Consider the following 19,771-nt stretch of genomic DNA (forward strand, 5'->3'; position numbering starts at 1 on the left):
GATCTTCACAAATGTGGTGGAGAAATGAGCAAGAACTCCCCTCTCCCGAGCCAAGAACAACAAGAACAAGTGAGCTGAATGGCTCGGGCGGGGGGAGAGGGAAGGGGATAAGGGGGCCAAGGAGTTTTGTCCCGGTTGGAGACACCAACCAGGTCAAAAGGGGGGCCTTTTATTCCGATTGGTGGCTCCAACCGGGACAAAAGGCCCCTGTCCCCCCGCTGGCCCGGCTAGCCGTTGGACCCGGGACAAAAGCCACCTATTGTCCCGGGCCCAAAGGCTGCCGGGGCAAATGGCCTGGAACAAAGGCATGTTCTGTAGTAGTGGGTGACGCTACGTTATTCTTGTCTGGTCCCATATGCATGCATCATGGTTAGTAAATTTTATTTTTATCATATAAATTACATTAATTAGCTTCCTTCTATCCAACGGAGAGTGCACCAGGCCAGGTTGATTCTAAATCTAGCTTATTCGCCGCTGGGTTCCCAAGTGCTATTTTTGTAATTAATTAATATAGTAGACAGTGGGCCTTGTTTGAACCGTCTACGTACGGATTGATGCCGGATCTCTGTTAGCTGACCAAGATTGCACCAAGCAATCACTCAATACAGTGACAGTCCAAAATCAACAAATTACAGGCATTGTTTTCATCGCCGTTGCTCCTTGCTTATCTAACCCATGCAAGCCATATATGTATGTATGTATGTATGTAATAAATTAATATATAGCTATATATGCATGATTATCCTCTTAAATCATCCCTAAAACTAATTAAGCTAGCTAGTAGTCTCGCTCTTACGGCGTGTTTACGAGGGCTTATTCTCTCCACTTCGATTATATTTCACCTGTTTTGCACAACAAATCGAGCAAGGTACTGTAGCGTGAAACCGTTTGTTTCATAATAAGCCCAGATGCCGAGAGAGAAATAATTAATATAATTGTGTCCCAGAGTGAAGAAGTAGCTAGCTAGGTTGAAGAAGGTACGGTATGCATGAGATGGTGTTCATGTGGGTTGACACATGCATGTTGACTTAAGTCAAGCCTGAATATATACCCATGCATGCATTTTATTTTTGGCAGTAGCATGCTTAATTATTAGGCCTTTTAATTAATCTCATTTTCCTATATACCAGTCAGTTCCAATAAATAAATATATATAATGGATGAATTAAGTAACTGGTATATATTTATATAGTTTTTAAGCAAATGGAGTACTATTAATTAAGTAAATTTAGAAGGAAGAGATCGTAAATTTTTAGTGGCGGCCTGGGCGCACGGGTGGGCGTCAGCAAAATTGGGGCGTCTCCTATATATATACTTATATAGAGCTAATTATTAAGCCAACCGGCCGGGGGCATCTTGTCGTCGTACATGCGTCCATGATGGAATCGAAGGATGATGCGTGCTTAGCTAGCTTATTAGCTAGCTCTTTATTTGCAGATGATTGGCCACGCGTCGCATATTATATATATTGCTCGGTATCTTAACGACACACGCCACAATATGTATGTACCTATCGATATATATATATAGTGTATGTGTGTGTATGTCTCTATGTATATACAGCTTATTATGTGTGACAAATAGATCGATCGATCGACTTGCTTCTTGCTGATCGTGATCGAGAGCTATAGCTAGCAGATAATCGATCCACCAATAGCTAAGCTAGCCGTCTCAGCAGCAGCTGCTAGCTCTCCTCATCGATCAATCCCTTCACGTACTAGCTAGCTAGCTATAGGCTAGCTCAATCCATCCATCGATCGACCACAGCTAGCTACTGATAGCTAGCTAGCGTGCAAATAGGTAGCTAGGTCGATGGAAGCAGCAGCAGCAGCAGGGTTGTCGTCGTCGTCGTCGTCTTTGGTGTTCCGCGGGTGCCCGCTGCCTCCCGGGTTCCGCTTCCAGCCCACGGACCAGGAGATCATCGTCTACTACCTCAAGAAGAAGATCGCCGCCGCAGCCGCCGCCGTCACCTCCATCATCGCCGACGTCGACATCTACAAGTTCGACCCATGGGAGCTCCCGGGTACTGTTACGTTCTAGCCTGCCGTACGTTGTTCATTTTTACTATAAATTGCATTAAATGAATACTTGAGCATGCGTGCAGACAAGGCCGTGTTCGGCGACGGCGAGTGGTTCTTCTTCAGCCCTCGCGACCGCAAGTACCCCAACGGCGCCCGCCCCAACCGCACCGCCGGCTCCGGCTACTGGAAGGCCACCGGCACCGACAAGCCCATCCTGGCGCCCGGCGGCGCCCACTGCCTCGGCGTCAAGAAGGCGCTCGTCTTCTACCAGGGCCGCTCCCCCAAGGGCACCAAGACCGACTGGGTCATGCACGAGTACCGCCTGCTCGACACCGACGCCGCCCTCCTCCTCACCGCCAGGACCAGGCCGACCAACTCCATGAGGCTCGACGACTGGGTCCTCTGCCGCGTCCGCAACAAGCAGCAGGGCGTCGACGACCCGTCCTGCTGCTACACGCGGCCGGCCGACGAGCCAACGACGACGACCCGCGACGCCGCCGCCGCACTAGTCCTCCCACCACCACCACCACCAGTCGTGGGCCCACTAGTACTCCCACCCGCCGCCTACGATGGCGACTGGAACAGCGACGGCCAGCTGCTGCACTACCTCATAGCCACCGGCGCCGGCTCACCCCCCCACCCCCAGGACCAGGACGACGACCCCTCCGCCGCCTCTGCAGCAGTGGCCGCCGGGGACAGCAGCGCGCCGCCGCCCCACGCCGCCCTGGTCACCGTCCTCGAGTCCATCAAAAGGAACCTCTCGTTCCAGGCCATCGACGAGCTCTACCTCCTGCAGCCCAGCAGCAAGCGCGCCAACTGCATGGTTAGAGCCGCCGACGAGGAGCAGACGACGTCATCCTTCTCTATATCGGCGGAGGCCGACGACGAGGTCTTCTTCTAGTTCGGTCGGCGCGTCGATCGTCTACCTGCGGCGCGCTGCTCGATCCGATCCATGCGTCGACTACGGATCCGATATTCGGATCGGATCGGATCGGGCTTAATTAGCTGGCAAATTACCCGGCTGGCCTGCAGTTATATATATATATATATATATATATATATATATATATATATATATAACGACACTGCACGTTACGTGTGTATAATATTATCCTGCTCCTCTAGCAGTTTCTTTATTTATTATGATCAATCTTATATTAGAGATGGAGCAGCGAATAAATATATATGTACGTAGCTTGAACATGTACTTAAGTTTAATTAATTTGTATGTAACTTGAGAAAGGGTTTTATATATGATTTTTAAATATAAATTATTAATTTTTGCAAAAATAAATTATGTTGAAATCTGATCTAATATAATATATGCTATAGCTCTACGTGCGTGTGACTTCTCTCCTACAAATCCAGAGCAAATAAAATAAATAAATAAACATGAACTGTATATACATGCATGCAGATCCCTCGTTTCCTAAAGGCAACGTATGCTATGCAAACCACCTTCGTATGCAAACTATGGAAACTCCAATCTGGACCATCGGATCAAGATCCAAGGAGGGGCGCAAGGGGAGTGGGAGGGGGGATTTGCAAAAGTGTGATTACCGAATCCAAGAGCGGGCGGTTAATTGTAAAATTAACTCCCTCCTCATGCCCTTTGGATCTTGATCCGGTGGTCCAGATTGATTGCATACGAAGGTGGTTTGCATAGCATATGTTGTCTTTCCTAAATTATGTATGCATGTTCTTACCCAATTAAATCATGCATGCATGCACTTGTCTTATTGTACCAATATTTGTCGGTTCACATTGGAGCTTAATTAGAAACTTAATTTTTCCATATATATTCACTTAAAATACATAGATCTCACAAGAAAAAGCAATATATAACCACACGCACAAGAAAAAGCAATACTTAATTTTTCCATATATATTCTTTCCTTGCCACCGACCCCTCTCCTACACAGTACCATTGGGTACAGGGGCGGCGGCGCACCGGCTCGCCGGCAACCGGACCCTGCCCCAGAGCCTCACCGAGCCTGAGCACACTCCCTAGGACCCTTGGCCCCAAGCTCCACCGCTCACCGGCGAGGAACGACCTTGCCTCGGCCACGGCGCCCAGCGCAATCGCGGCTTCCCAAGCCCGCACAACAGGATAGGGACACTACTATAGAAAATTTAATAGAGGCGGGCAAAAGAGGTTAACCGAAGAAGGAAGGCCACGATCGAGGCGGTTGCACGGCCGGCAGTGGGGCCACCATTAACCGAGGCAGGCCGCCTCCTAGCTCTTTTTAGAAGGTCGCGGTTAATCTGTTTTTGTTGTAGTAGGAGCAGCACGGCATCCCGAGGAGCACGCCAAGGCTTCCAGCCGGACCGCGGGACCGACGGAACACAGAACTCGATGGCGACCCAGACGGCCACGACATGGACACAGTGGTACGCGCGCGTTCCGGCCATCCTGGCAGGGAACAGCATGGCAACCCCCTTCTACCCCGGACACACAACACACACACGCCCCCTAACCACCCAGAACTTGAAGCTCACCGGCGACCCCCTTTTCCCTGCACGACGGCGGCCCGAGGAAGAAGATGATCTTGGACCCGAAGCTGTAGTGATGGATTTAGCTCTGGAAGGGTTTGAACGGATCGGATTGGTATTGATTCTGGGAGGTGGTGTACGGGGGAATTGAACTGGTGTGGCTCAACGGCGGTGGAAACAACGACGAGATGAACTCGGGCCGAGAGGGAACCAAATGGCGGGAGGAGAGCAATTGGATGAGCTCGGGCAGTACATATTTGAAATTTGGGTTTTTTTTCTACAGGACACTCCTAAAACACAATTTTGTGCGCTGCACACTGTACTTCTTGAAATAATCTGCAGCCTACCGTGAATTCTAAATTTTGTGCGCTGTACATTAGTCCTATTAAACTAGTCTTTTGCAACATGGAAGGAGAGAGAACATTCCCTAAAAAGACTAAAATGTCCCTGTGACTCTAACCCTTTATCCATTCGGTCCCGCACGCGGACGCCTCCGCCCCCCACCCCACCCTAATCCTTATCCGTTCGCTCCCTCACGCGGACGCCTTGTCGCCTCCGCCCCCCACCCGGCGACGGCCAGCACGCCGCGCCCTGGGCCTGCACGCGGAGCCCGCGCGCGTCTGGGACGGCGGCGGCGGCCTGCACGCGGATCCGGAGCCCCCGCGCGCGTGTCCGGGACGGCGGCGGCGGCGGCGTGCACGTGGATCCCGCGCGGCCCCCTCCACGACTGCAGGTGAGCGCGTGCACGTGGATCCTCCATCGGCGTGACTTGACTCCGGAGGCTCCTCCATTTGTCTGTCCCCGTCGGCGTGCAGCAGGAGCAGGGTCAGGGCAGCATCAACCCAGCCCAGGTCAGCAGACAGCAGCCAAGGCCGACACGGCCCGGTGGCGTGTCCCGGACTGCAGGTGAGCATCTGCTCCACCCGCTTTTCTTTTTTGTTTGATTTCATTATTACTGTGCCACCTTATCATCACATTTTTCCGCCCGCGTTGCTGTAGTGTTTTCATCATTTTCATCCTGATCTGATGTCGTCGCATCGATCCCCGATTTCCCGGCGTGCTGTGAAGCGGCTGCACAGCACCGGATCTCCGACGAAAGCGTTGGATTTGTCATGGGTTCCAGATGGGTAAGTTAAGGTCACTCTTGCTGTCATTGAGGTTGTAGCGTTCATGATTACTGTTGGGGTCATCCTTGTCTGTTCTTTTTTGTTTTGTAGGATGGACCGCAACACGGCTTTGTAGATTTGCCATCCGCATCCCTAGCTATCAGGAGCATGGTACACATGTGATTCACGCCACCTGCAATAAGAACTGGGTTCGTGATAAGGATACAATTTCATGGATGGATTTCTATGCTGACTTAGATGCTGAGATAAAGCGAAGCAGTGGCCAAACTTTATCGGTGAGCTTTTGGGACAAGGTTGCATGTGAGTATAGCGACATTGATTCTGATTCCTCATTGCTTGCTGCAATTGATATGTATTGGGACATTAGAAGGCTTCCTGTGGTAGTTTCAGTCATTAACCAGCCCAATCATAATAGCAGTTTATGTAGTGAAGTTGATGTTGTTGATATGAAATCAAATCAGCTTTTGATATGCAGCACTGAAATCAAATCAGATCTAGTTGATAGTGCATTTGATCTTGTTACTAATGAGACTAATGATCCTGATTCTCATACCAATGATCCTTGGGGTGAAAATGATGAAATAGAGTATGTTGGAGTAGATGATGAGCCTGTTGAGCGTGCTAAACCTGCTTCTAACATTGGCTTTGATTACATTCCTGACACTGATGAAGAAGATAATGATGATTGTGCTATTGATGATGAGAAAAGTTGTGATGTGGTTGAGCATATAACTGACTTAGAAAACCCCAAGATTGCTGTTGGGGTGACATTTGAAGATAGAGACACTTTCATGAGAGCTATTAGACAGTATGCTATTCTGAATGAGGTTGAAATTGTAGCTCGTTATAATGAAGCAAGGAGGTATAGAGGATATTGTAAAGCCAAGAAGTGCAAGTGGAGAATACATGTATCACAACTGCAGGATGAAAGGACATGGCAGATTAAGAAGATGCCTAACAAGCATTATTGCAAGAGCACAAGTAAAGTACAGAACCATTGCATGGCTAATCAATTCTGGGTTAGGGATAGAGTAATCCAATGGTTGAGGCAAGATCCCACAATTGGAGCTTCTGCTTTGAAGAACAAGTTGGAGGAGAAGTATTTGATCAAGTTGTCATACTGGATTGTCTACAAAGGCCCCTGGCAGCATAGTAGAGATAGATTGTGAAAGGGTTGGGCCCAAGATGAGATTTAGTAAGATGTTTGTTGCTTTGAGGCCATGTATTGATGGATTCAAAAATGGGTGCAGACCATATTTGGGCATTGACTCCACTGCTCTTACTGGAAGGTGGAAGGGGCAACTAGCTGCAGCTATAGGCATTGATGGACATAACTGGATGTTTCCCGTGGCATATGCTGTATTTGGATCAGAGACACAAGATAATTGGGGCTGGTTCATGAACAAGCTTGCAATGGCAATTGGATCCCCACCTGGACTTGTCATTTCAACTGATGCTGGGAAAGATATTGACATAGCAGTGACAAAAGTCTTCACCAATGGTGTAGAGCATAGGGAATGCATGAGGCATCTTTACAAAAATTTTAAGAAGCGATATCGTGGAAAGATCTTTGAAAAGAACCTCTGGCCAGCTGCAAGAGCTTACAGGAAGGACATATTTGACAATCACTACAACATCATGAAGGCATCATCCACAAAAGCAATGAAATGGATTGAGGACAATCACAAGCACTTATGGGCAAGATGTTATTTCTCTACAGCTAGCAAGTGTGACTATGTGACCAATAACATTGCTGAAGCCTTCAATAATTGGATAAAACATGACAAGTCACTGCCTGTGATAGAACTGATGGATACAATTAGACAAAAAATCATGGAGAAATTGTATCAAAGAAGAACTCTAGCCATGAAGTTGACTAGTAAAGTGCTGCCACACATAATAAAGTCTCTCAATGCAAAGAATAGAGGACTGGTTGGATATTCAATCCACAAAGGTCTTGGTCACATGGCAGAGATCAGTGGTGTTTATAGGGATTTGACACCTTGGAGACATACTGTTAATCTGGAACAAAGAACTTGCACATGTAAGAGATGGCAGCTCACTGGACTCCCATATAATCATGCAATCAGTTTGATATGCTCTTATAGGGGTCTAGAGTTGGAGGATTATGTCGACAGCTGCTACTTTGTGTCAAAGTTCAAATCAGCATATGAAGGTTGGATGGAACCAATACCAGACAAGAGTATGTGGCCTCAAGTACAACTAGAATTCAAGTTGTGGCCTCCAGTACTCAAGAGGGCAGCAGGTAGACCAAGGAGTAGGAGAATAAAATCAGTTGCTGTGGGTGGCAGCAGGAAAAGAAAGAGATGCAAGAGATGTGGTCAGTTAGGACATATGCAAAAAACTTGCAATGAGACAGTGTATGACTCAGATGATCCACCTCCTGCACAACCAAAACCAAAGAGTAACAAAACCAAGAAGGAGAAAGTACCAGCCAGCACAAGTACACCTAAAAATAAGAGGACCAAAAAGGAGAAAGTAGTAGCCAACACAAGCACACCTAAAAATAAGAGGACCAAGAAGCAAGTGATCACAAAAGTAAGAGCCAGCCCAAGTTCACCATTGAAGCTGCTACATGCACCATCAACACCAACTAGCCCATTTGATCTAAACTAATCTTGGGGCACTAACTAGGAGGTAATCATCCAGACTTTATTCTCCTACTCCTCCACTGCAAGGCACCATCTATATCTTTTTTCTAATATCAACATCTAGACTTATGTTTTTTTCCCTAATCTTTGTTTTCTTTCACAGTCGAGCTAGGAGAATTGCAGTGGAGGAGGCTGAGGTGCATGGAACAATGGCACTGGACCATTTAATGAACGTCTGATGCATGTGGTTGTTTGTTTGTAATTTTTAATGGACTTGTAATGGACTTGTAATGGCACTGGAACTTGTAATGGACTTGTAATGGCACTGGAACTTGCATCATGAACGTCTTTTGACATGCCAAATTGATGTAATTTGTGACATGTTAACAATTATGATATACTAGTCAATTATCATACATATATTGTCTCCTCAAATATGTTGATTGGATATTGTGGCTGCAAGACGGAGTAATGGCTTCAGAATGCTCTTTTAGACAGCCAGGGGCATTTTAGTCTTTTTAGGGTATGTTCTCTCTCCTTCCATATTGCAAATGACTACTTTAATAGGACCAATGTGTAGCGCACAAAATTTAGAACTCATGATGGGCTGCAGACTGTTTACAAGTAGTGTGCAACGCACAAAATAGTGTTTTCGCAGTGTCTTGTAGAAAAAAAGAGAAAATTCGATTCATGCCACCACAACTCCGTGAAATTGGGTTTCATGTTCAAAATCATGCCACTCAATGGCATGGATTTCAACATGAAATCCAATTTCAAGAAGTTGGAGTGGCATGGATCCAACTGACCCCAAAAAAAAACCCTTGAAATTTTTACCGCCCTACTACGCTTGCCACATCCAGCCTGCTTTCTTGTGTGGATCCCCTGCATACACGACGCGAAGCTAAAATTTTGCCATCGGAGTTGATTGGTGCAGCGGTGGTGGGGAATGGGATAAGCTCGTCAGGTTGCTCGCCAGGTACTGTAGCAGTCTGAATATTCTGAATCGAGCTTCAGTCAGCACTAAATTCCCATCTTTAAGCCTCTATTTCTCCAAATTATACCACTAACCATTGAAATCGGCCAAAATAAAAATTGTAGCCCAGACGTTTGCATACAATTTTGCTTTCAGGCAGAAGTTCAAGTTCGTCCTCTAAGTTGATCGAAAGTCGAACTGAACTCATCGGTTCAGGCTGTTTTCAATCAAGCTATCTCAAACCTGCTGATTTGAACCAATTTTTCTTATAATTTTGTTCATAAACTTCAAAATCGTCCTGCAGAAAAGTTGTTTATCTGAAATTGAGCTACAATTTCTCTTTTAGGTACAACCTCAAATTCAACCTCTATAATATCCCAAAACTACTCTGAACATGGCAGATTCAGGCAACTTTCAAAATTGCAGACTTACAATTCAAACTACCCATCTTTGAATTTAAATTTGAACACCTTACTTTCCTTTTCCATGAGAACCAATGACATCTATGTAAAAGCTGAACATCCAAGTTTCCATTTTGATACTTGTCATCCAAATTTACTACACAAAATATCATCTTATTTATATCCAAAGTTTACCGTTTTCTCTGTTTTTCAGATTTAACCAATATTCCCAAGTCCCTAGCCTGAACAACTCCTGATTCAAAGCTCGGGAGCTTTGAGACAACCATGGCATCATTCACACCTCTCAAATTTAGTATCACTGTGAACCATTTAGGATTAATCCCAGCTCCTAAAAGATTGGGTTGTTACACAGGCCCATTCTACTTGAGCTCAAGACCATCACATATTTATCTTGGGCCCGGCTCATTCATTATTGCAACTGCAAGAAAGCTTCCGTTCCCCTATCTTGATGGGCCCAACAATGCAACAGGTTTGGAACATGAAGATTTTCTCTTTCTAGCCCTCCGTTTCAAATTATAGATCGTTTGACTTTTTTGACACCAAATTTGATCACTCGTTTTATTCAAAAAATTTGTACAAACAAAGTTAAGTTTGAATCATTCTTGAAGAACTTGTATTGATAAAGAAAGCCACAACAAAAGAAGTGATATTTTACAGAAATTTTTGAATAAAATGAGTGGTCAAACTTAAGATAAAAAAGTCAAATGACCTATAATTTGGAAGGAAGAGAGTAGGAGAAATAAATAAATCATTCATCTTCTTCGATTCGATTCGATTCCAGTACCAAGAGAAAAAAAAAACCTGTTGGTTGGTGCGGCTACCATGTCATGCAGAGACCCAAGGTATCTGGTCTGCTGTCAAACACAAGACACTCCTCGTTCCTCATTATTCACTTCACTTGAGGGCTACTCCATCCATCCAGATTCCAGCACCTCACCATGTCTCCGAGCCGATCGATGCACCCCCACGTTCTCTTCTACTACTGCTTGTCTGATCTGTTCATTGCTGTTCAACACCCACCTCCTCGGGCCACTGTCGTCGCACGTCTTCCCCACCCACCGACATCCTGTTCAATCGTCTTCCCTTGCATTTCTCCCTCCACCAGCATCAAGGAACTACTTAAGAGGAGAGACAGCAAGCGAAGCTGCTAATATAAATAACTAGCGAGGTGTCCCGCGCAATTTGCACGGATATCTAGTTTTTTCTCTAAACTTTTAAATTTTCTTACATTAGAAAATTTGAATGCAAATAGTTTTGTTTAGTTGCATCCTTGTGATTGTCTTGTTCTAATGATCATGGTCCAGACACGCAGTACATCTTTATTTTTTTATTATATTTTGTGGTGTGTTTTTGGATTATAATTTAGGAAAAATGAATGCTTTATATAGAAATACATCTTTTGGGTATTTACTGAAGTAACTAAATATTTATATATTTTATTTTGACATCAATATTACTTTTAAAAAAATACTTGTGGCGTACGATTTTTCTTGAATGTTCTAGTTATGGTGCATGATAAATAAATTACTCCAAAATTTGTAGAAGAAGATTTAGGTAAGTGATTTAATCTAGATACCAATAAAAATATAATATACTTTCTTTTCATTATCCTCCAATCACCCATTGATATAGCCTCGTAATGCATCCTCTCATATTATCTTAGGTATAGTTATCTCCATAATGATTCCAAGAACCTTTGCCCGCTATACTATGGTAATCGAAGATGCATCACTGATGGTGCACGCTATTACTTTTGAACACTATATTTGGCTTGCTATCAACGGGCGTGCATCTCAAACATCAATTTTCAAGTTGCTTTGTTCTACATCTCGCATCATCGCTCCATAATGGTTGTATCATCTATCGTGCCTTCTTCTCTTATAAATATTTTTAGCTCTCGGTCATCATCAAATGACAATATTACATAGCAAAACATCACCATCTCAGTTTTTCTTGGTGTCGCTAGTGATGATCGTCATGCTTTGGTAACAAAGACAATGCAATCCATGTTAGAGCAATCATCAACTTGGTGATAGGGCTAATATTATGTCGTGGCTATGATATGGATGCACCACCATGCAGTCATCGCTATGCTTCTAATTTTGTTAGGCTAGTTATCTATGTGTTTTTCATGTTTAGAGACTCTCATCCGCTCATCATTCTCCATATCAAAATCACTTCTTAGCAACTTTTCTATCTTCCAATTATGTAGAATATGCTACTATTCGGCTAAGGTTCTTCGTGGCTAACTCATCATTTTTTTCTTTTTTAGTTAATATGGTAATTTTTAAATCGTTTTGGCGAATGTGATGGCTTCTTTTAACACTTTGTTTAAAATTCATATACAAATTAACTAATAAGTTTATTAATTAAAATTCTAAATTTAGCTATTTATTAATTAATTGAACATGAAATGTTTGAGAACTTGTAGTCCCGTTTATAATTCAAATTTAGGATTTATTATTTGCATTTGACCTAAACTATTTATTTAGTGATTCTTAATCATTATACAAATTAACTACTAATTGTTTTCTATATTTAAATTCTTGCACTTATATATTTATTAGTTATATTCGATAAGAACCCTTTGGTGAACTGGTAATTTACTTATATATTTAATTTTAAATTTAGCGATTTTGCTAATAGTAACTCTTTTATATCAAGTGCTAATGCTAATAATTCTAATTTTATTATTTTTATAATTATAACTTTATATTTTTAATAATTGTATCCAACATGAACTCTTTGGTTAATTCTTAATTTCTTTATATTCTTCTAATTCCGAATTTATAGCCACAGGTAGCTAGTTTTTTATTGAATTATTTTTGTATTTTTACCTTAACAGAAAAGATGTATTTGCTATTTTATTTACCTATCTTTCGCCCTCGTTTAATATTACATGTACCTTTCTATGTATAGAAGTTTATATCAATCATTTATTTCTATACCATGTTTGCATATTTTAATATTTTAATATGCAAAATATCAATTTGAGAATCGTATTTAATATTGGGTCATGTTGAATAGATGTTTGACCTCGATTTGTACCTTGCAATATTTTATTATTCTTTAGCGAAAAGATCTCAAACCTAGTTGTTAGAATACCAAAGTAGCTTCTAGTAGACTTAGGTCTAGCTTATTGTGGAAGCAAATTAAAAATAATCATGTATAAAATATTTAGAAAAAGGTTGGGCCTCTTTGCTGGCTTCGGTCAAAACATATTATTTTTTATTCATTTTCACTTGTTCATACAAAACTTATATACATGCTATATTACTATATATCTATACATTAATTTTTATTCTGTGAAACCTATTGGTATTTTCCCCATTTATGTAGATTTTTTTATTTATTTTTAGCCCATCTGACTGATTGCATAATTGGTCAACTTCATACTTTTGTCATCTCGGCGATGTATAGTTCCAAACATGTCTTCACTGTTGTTTCTAACTCTTTTCTTTTGACTTTCATTTTCTTGAGCTATTTCGATTGATTTCTCCATCTTTTGTTTTTTTTTCTCCACACATTTGAAATCAATTAGTGTATTTCACGTCCGATGCACCTAACGGAGTAGTTCCCTGTTTAGTTCGACTCACTTGCTGAGTTTAGATTGTGTCTCTTGCTGTTTTTTCCTAAGCGAAGAGGAGAAACAACACCAACTGGATTGAATTATTTTGTTGTAGGCTATCAACTTAGGGCTAGTTTGGCAGGACTTCGGCTATGGCTGAAACGACTCCGGTTGTAACTGCGTTGATGGAGCAACTTCTCTAATGTTGATAGAGCTTGGAAAACATTTGGTAAAACTACTTCTATTTTTTCATGAATACATAGAAGATGTTAAATATGCAAAGTGCTCATAGCTTATGATTCCTTACAGATAAATTTTATTATTCTCCTACAATTTATAATATGATTTTATAATAATATAATTTTATATGAAGTAACATAGTAGTAATATAATAATAGAATAAGCCAAAAATTTATCTTTTCTTCTTTTTTCCCGTCACTTTTGTTATTTTTCCTACCTTTCTTTTCTGTTCTCTCTTTTTCTAGTTTTTTTATCCGATCTACTTTGCTCCTTCTTTATCCTTTCCCCACACAAATTATGTATAGATTGTGGAATATGTAATATTTTAAAACACGGTATAATTTAAGACACTAATGGAAATATGGATTCTTATGCGAACTTTATATTTGCTACGGGGTCTGTTTTGATAATACGGACTTTGAATAATTTAGAATATTGCATCTTCATTGAATTCAACATGAACTCTTCTAGTTAGTTTAGACCACGTTGTGTCTCCTTTAATACTATTATATTTTATAATAGATAAATAATTAATTATTATACTTAGAAAGGTTAATTTTTCTTCATGTTAATGGAAATTAACGCTTTGCCTACGCATCAAGAATATCACACGTGTGTATGGTTCAGTGTGGCGCATGGAGGGTATCGTGCTTTCGTCTTATTATGGATACAGGCTCAACCACATTGGTGCCTTGCTATTCGTAATGCGCGCTGCTAGCTTCTTGCTATTTGAATAGCTCAACATATAGTTTTGCATACTCCACAGCATCAGAGGACAAACCCGCTGAATGCCTAAGTTGAAACAATTTAATATGGTGCAGATCGATATATGTAGGGCGAATATTTGAACCACAATTCCATAGTCCCCCAGTACTGGCATATGCAAGTCATGCCTCTTATTTTTGTCGAATTGCTAGTCAGGCTGATCAGTTTCTGTACGCATAGCAAATAAAACAAATTAGATTGTGTTTAGATGCTGAAAAAATTTAGACGAAATTCACTGTAGCAATTTTCAACTGAAAGTAGAAGAACTAAACATGATCTAATTATAAAATTAATTACACAGATGGACGGGAAATCGCGAGACAAATCTATTAAGCCTAATTAATCTGTCATTAGAGGTTGTTTACTGTAGCACAATATTATCTAATCATAGTCCAATTAGACTTAAAATATTCATCTCACAATTACACTCGGGGTTATGGAATGAGTTTTATTAGTTATCCACATTTAATACTTCTAATTAGTGGTCAAACATTCGAAATTACTGCAGGTCCCAATTTTTTTTTGGAATCTAAACATAACCTTAGGATGGAAGCTGAAGCACCCAAATCGAGCTCCTCATCGGCGGGATGGAGTTGTTTCCTGCCTAAACGAAGTTCTCATGACTCAATTTAATTACTTCTTGTCCAAATTGATTTTTCTCATCTGCGGATTGCGGCCTAGCCAACCGTCCAACCCTATCGGGATCTTGTTCTTTATTGGATTGAACTTCTTTTCATCAATAATTATGTTGCTAATTCTTGGATTTTTTTAGCTTGCATCTATCTAGACCGGGTATCTCATTATCTAAAATTGAGCTTGCATCTATTTAATAATATGAGCGACGTAGAGAACAGGATGCATGAGGGTGCTGTACGTGTGTGATTAGGGAAGGGAAACATAGAATCCGTGTCCATGTTATCGTATTCGGCATGAACTCTTTGGTTATGTCCTAATTTTTTAAATCCAAAAATATTTATTTTCTAATTGTATTTGATATGGACTCTTGAGTTGATCTAAACTGTTAGATCTTCGTAAAATTCAACGGTGCAAATCTTCTCTTTTTTAAATTAACATGAGAATTTCTAGACTCTTTCGGCGAACGTGATGGCTTCTTTCGACTTCTTTTAACCTTCTCTTATTAATATAATAGATTGCACGCACCCACCTACATTTAAATCGATTATATTCCGATCCCAATCCCATGGCAAGGATGGTATCAATGCAATGCTTGACAAAGCAACCCCACAGACACACACACAGCGACTGGTACCAACCAACAACCGGCGCCATTGCCGACCCAGCAGCTTGCTTTCCAATTCCAACCGCCAGGAGCCCATGATGACGAAGCTCACCACCCAGGGGCGGCGGCCGCGTCCTCGTAGTAGTAGGGCGACAGCTTGCCGTCCTTAATGTCCACCCGCGGCCCCCTGCCGGCCTCCGCGCGCACTTCCTGCAGCATCTTCACCACCCTCCGCATCGCCGGCCGGTTGATCGGCAGCGAGCTCGCGCACAGCAGCCCGATCTGGAGCACCCTCACCATCTCGTCCTTGAACAACCCCATGTCCAGCCGGCTGTCCAGCACGTGCTCCACCCCCTTCTGCTCCAGCGCGCTGCACACCCACTTCACCAGGTCCTTCTCCCCGAACTCGGGATCCACCGGCGGTTTCCCGGTCACCAGCTCCAGGAGGACCACGCCGAAGCTGTACGTGTCGCTCTTCTCGTTCACGCGCAGCGTGTAAGCGTACTCTGCAATCATATATACCAGATGATGAGCAATTCAAAGAAATCAGCAGCAGCAGCAGTAATCATATGGACGATGATGCATGATCAGACAGGCATTAGGCATACCCGGCGCAATGTAGCCACAGGAGCCGGCGATCACCGACATGGACTTGGCCTCCACCACCTTGGCCACCCCGAAATCGGCCACCCGGGCGCTCAGCTCCGCATCTAGGAGGATGTTGTTCGACTTGACGTCCCTGTGGACGATGGCCGGGACGCAGTCATGGTGAAGGTAGGACAGCCCCTCCGCTGCATCCAGCGCGATCTTGTACCGCGTTCCCCAGTCCAGCAACCCCGCCTTGCTGCTGTGCAGCACGTCCCCGAGGCTTCCGTTGGGCATGTACTCGTACACCAGCAGCTTGCACTCCTTGTGGGCGCAGCAGCACCAGAGCTTCACAATGTTCTTGTGCCGAATCTTGCCCAGCGTCCGCACCTCGGCTTCAAAGCTGTCGTCCGCAGCTGATGAGCCCTCGCCACCGCCATTCTTTACCGCCGCCGCGCTCCACAGCTTCTTCACGGCGACCACCTCGCCGTTGCTGAGCACCGCCTTGTACACCTTCCCGGATGCCCCGCTGCCGATGACATTGTCCTCGTCAAGGCAATCCAGGATCTCATACTCGCTGAATGACAGCTTGTGGAAGGATGTCAATGTCCATTTCGAGCGGTCGGCTCTCAGCTTCGATCTGTTTTTGAAGGTCCGGTACCGCCAGTAGAACCACGCGACTCCAGCAACCAGAATGGCAGCCGCAAATATGAAGATGGAGCGCATCATCCAGGCGAAGCCAGAGTGGTGCTTGGACCTTCCCTGCGAATCGCCGCCACACAAACCGGCAATTTCCCCACACAGCTCAGGGTTGCCCAGGAAGCTGCTGCGGTACGCCTCCGTGGCATACTGCGGCGGCAGCGGGCCGTGGAGCTGGTTGTTGGACACATTGAACTGGTTGAGCTTGAGGTTCTCCAACTGCACAGGGACCTCGCCGCTGAGCTCGTTGCCGGAGAGGTCGAGGTAGTTGAGCACAGGAAGGTCGCCGAGCTCCGGCGGTATGGAGCCAGTGAAGCCGTTGTCCGCGAGGTTGAGCTCGCTGAGCTTCTTCCACGACTCGATGCCCCGAAGCAGCTGGCCGGAGAGCGAGTTGTTGCGGAGCACGACGCGGCCGAGCTCCGGCAGGCCGCCGAGAGATGACGGGAGCGGGCCGGACAGCATGTTGCCGCCGGCGGAGAGCTCGTAGAGCTTGGAGAGGGATCCGATTTCCGACGGGATGGCCCCGGTGAGGCGGTTGTTGGACAGCACGAGCTTGGACAGGTTGGCCGCGCCGGCGATGGCCGGGGAGATCTGGCCGGTGAGGTGGTTGTCGTTGAGCTCGAGAAGCGACATGTGCGGGAGGCCCCAGACGGCGTCGGGCACGTCCCCGGCGAGCCTGTTGTTGGAGAGGCGCACCCGGCGCAGGCTCCGGCAGCGGCCGAGCGCGTCGGGGATGCGGCCGGACAGCATGTTGTCGAGCAAGAGCAGCTCCTCCAGCTCGCCGCGGTCGCATATCCCCGGCGGGATCTCGCCTGAGATGGCGTTGTCGGAGAGGTCGAGGCAGAAGAGCGGCGTGTTCCTGCCGAGGCCGGCGGGCAGCGTGCCGTTGAGGCGGTTGGCGAAGAGGCGCAGCTCGACGAGCGACGGCGCCCTGGCGACGGACTCCGGCACGGGGCCCGTGAGCGCGTTGGCGTAGAGGTGCAGGGTCTCGAGGCTGGGCGCGCGGAAGAGGTCCTCCGGGATGGCGCCGTGGAGGCGGTTCATGGCGAAATCGAGGGCCCTGAGGTGGCGGAGGCTGCCGAAGCCCGCGGGGACGGGCCCGGTGAGGGAGTTGTTGTAGAGCTCGATCTGGACGGCGCTGGTGAGGCCTGCGATCTCCGGCGGGATGGGGCCGGTGAGGGCGTTGGTGGAGAGGTCGAGGTCGGTGAGGTTGGCGAGGCGGCCGAGGGCGGGCGGGATGGCGCCGACGAGGTTGCAGCCGGCGAGCCAGAGCACCCGCAGCGCGGAGAGGGCGGCGAGCTGGGGCGGGACGGGGCCCGGCGCGAAGGGGTTGTAGGAGAGGTTGAGCTCCCGGAGCGTGGCGACGCGGCCGAGGAAGGGCGGGACCTGGCCGCCGAGCAGGTTGTAGACGAGGGAGAGCGACTGGAGCTTGGGGAAGCGGGCGAAGGAGTCCGGGATGGGGCCGGAGAAGTTGTTGCCCTGGAGGTTGAGGTAGAGGAGGTCCGGGAGGTCGGCGAGGGCGTCGGGGAGCGGGCCGACGAGGGCGTTGGTGGAGAGGTCGAGGCGCTGGAGGGCGGCGCAGCGGGCGACGTCGAGGTCGGGGCCGATGTAGTTGTCGGAGAGGTCGATGGAGCGCAGGCGCGGGATGCGGCAGAGCGCGGCGGGGAAGGAGCCGGCGAGGTTGAGGCCGGGGAGGGAGACGGCGGTGACGGCGTCGGGGTCGTGGCAGGAGACGCCGGCCCAGTCGCAGGGCGTGGCGTCGCGCGGGTTCCAGTCGGCGAGCGCGGGCGCGGGGACGGTGAGCGCGCGCTTGGCGTCGAGCAGGTGGAGGCCGTCCTGGCTCAAGGCGTGCGCCGGGATGGGGAGCAGGAGGAGGAGGAGGGGGAGGGGGAGGAAGGAGGCGGCCATGGACATGGTGGCTGAGTTTTGGTTGTTAGAGAAGCCGAAGCCGAAGCGTCGGCGTCGGCATCGGCGGCTCGCTCTTCTCTTGCTCTGCTATGTATGGTGGTGGGTGGGGAATTCAGTTCAGAATTGGGGATGGATGGAGATGGTGGACGGAGGAGTGAGGAGTGAATGAGGAAGAAAGCAACTGAGTCTGGGTGGGCGGGCTTGCAAGTTGCAAGTGGTGGCCGGCGGCCGGCCGGCTAACCTCCTCAGCCCCCTCGGTCGGCTGAATTGCTGCTAGTGGAGAAGAGACTGACTGATACTCCCTCCTTCCCCGTTTATAAGGCATGGTGGAACATGACACGGTCTTCTAAACAACACTTTGACCATTTATTTATCATATATTATATCACTTTTGATTATAAACTTATAATCATTGTAAAATATATTTGATTATGAATCCAATCATATGAAATTTGCATTATAAAAATAAAAATTTAATAGTCAAATTATTGGTCAAAGATGACAAGGTTTGAATCTTGATATACGTGTATGCCTTATAAACAGGGAAGGAGGGAGTAATAATAATAATTGGGGCGGAGACCGTCTTTTGACCTGTGCTGTGTGCGTGCGCGTGTCTGTCTGTCTGTCTCGGGGGATGAATTCATTCCATTCATATTCATGCCACGCAAAATAGATATTTTGGTCCCTCAACTTTGATTTAAGAATCAATTTCATCCATCAACTTTCAAATAAGCTCATATAGTCTATAATAACATGAGATTTATGCAAAAAATCCTCTTTACCCTTGTCTCCTTTCACTTCTAAATTACTCAACAATTTATTATTACTAAAAGTATTTAGCCAATGCATGCAAATTAGTGGCATGAGCATCGGTGCATTTAGAAGCCGAACATCACAAGTGTTTAATTTGTAGCATAGAATTTTATTTATCCATACATCGTATCGTATTGCGTATTGCGAGCGTAGAAAGAAGAAGCTAAGGTAAATAAGACTTATATTTATATAATATTATTATGGAGTATAATATCAGCATAAAGATAGATATGGTCCTAAAATAAAAACTGAGAGACGAATTTTGCCATCACGCTACGATGGTGGGGGAGTGGGGCCCACGGGTC

The 19,771-nt window shown here is 45.7% G+C and overlaps 3 protein-coding genes across 3 annotated transcripts; 2 read left to right on the forward strand and 1 right to left on the reverse strand.

Moving 5' to 3' along the window:
• The first annotated feature begins 1,812 nt into the window (after nt 1-1,812).
• Nucleotides 1,813-2,922, forward strand: LOC120707866 (NAC transcription factor 32-like). The gene is made up of 3 exons (XM_039992921.1): nt 1,813-2,023; nt 2,105-2,529; nt 2,668-2,922. The coding sequence occupies exons 1-3, from the start codon at nt 1,813-1,815 to the stop codon at nt 2,920-2,922; spliced, it is 891 nt and encodes a 296-aa protein (XP_039848855.1).
• Nucleotides 2,923-6,811: 3,889 nt separating this feature from the next.
• LOC120707945 lies at nt 6,812-8,278 on the forward strand. Its single transcript, XM_039993007.1, has one exon. It carries the CDS (start codon nt 6,827-6,829, stop codon nt 8,276-8,278), a length of 1,452 nt encoding a protein of 483 aa, XP_039848941.1. The 5' UTR covers nt 6,812-6,826.
• Nucleotides 8,279-15,366: 7,088 nt separating this feature from the next.
• LOC120705443 (receptor-like protein kinase HSL1) lies at nt 15,367-18,916 on the reverse strand. The gene is made up of 2 exons (XM_039989758.1): nt 16,070-18,916; nt 15,367-15,967 (listed from the first exon to the last, which is right to left on the reverse strand). Exons 1-2 carry the CDS (start codon nt 18,657-18,659, stop codon nt 15,570-15,572), a joined length of 2,988 nt encoding a protein of 995 aa, XP_039845692.1. The 5' UTR covers nt 18,660-18,916; the 3' UTR covers nt 15,367-15,569.
• Between the last annotated feature and the right edge of the window lie 855 nt (nt 18,917-19,771).

The sequence above is a fragment of the Panicum virgatum genome, chromosome 5K, assembly GCF_016808335.1.
Source record: "Panicum virgatum strain AP13 chromosome 5K, P.virgatum_v5, whole genome shotgun sequence".
Classification (NCBI taxonomy): Eukaryota; Viridiplantae; Streptophyta; class Magnoliopsida; order Poales; family Poaceae; genus Panicum; species Panicum virgatum.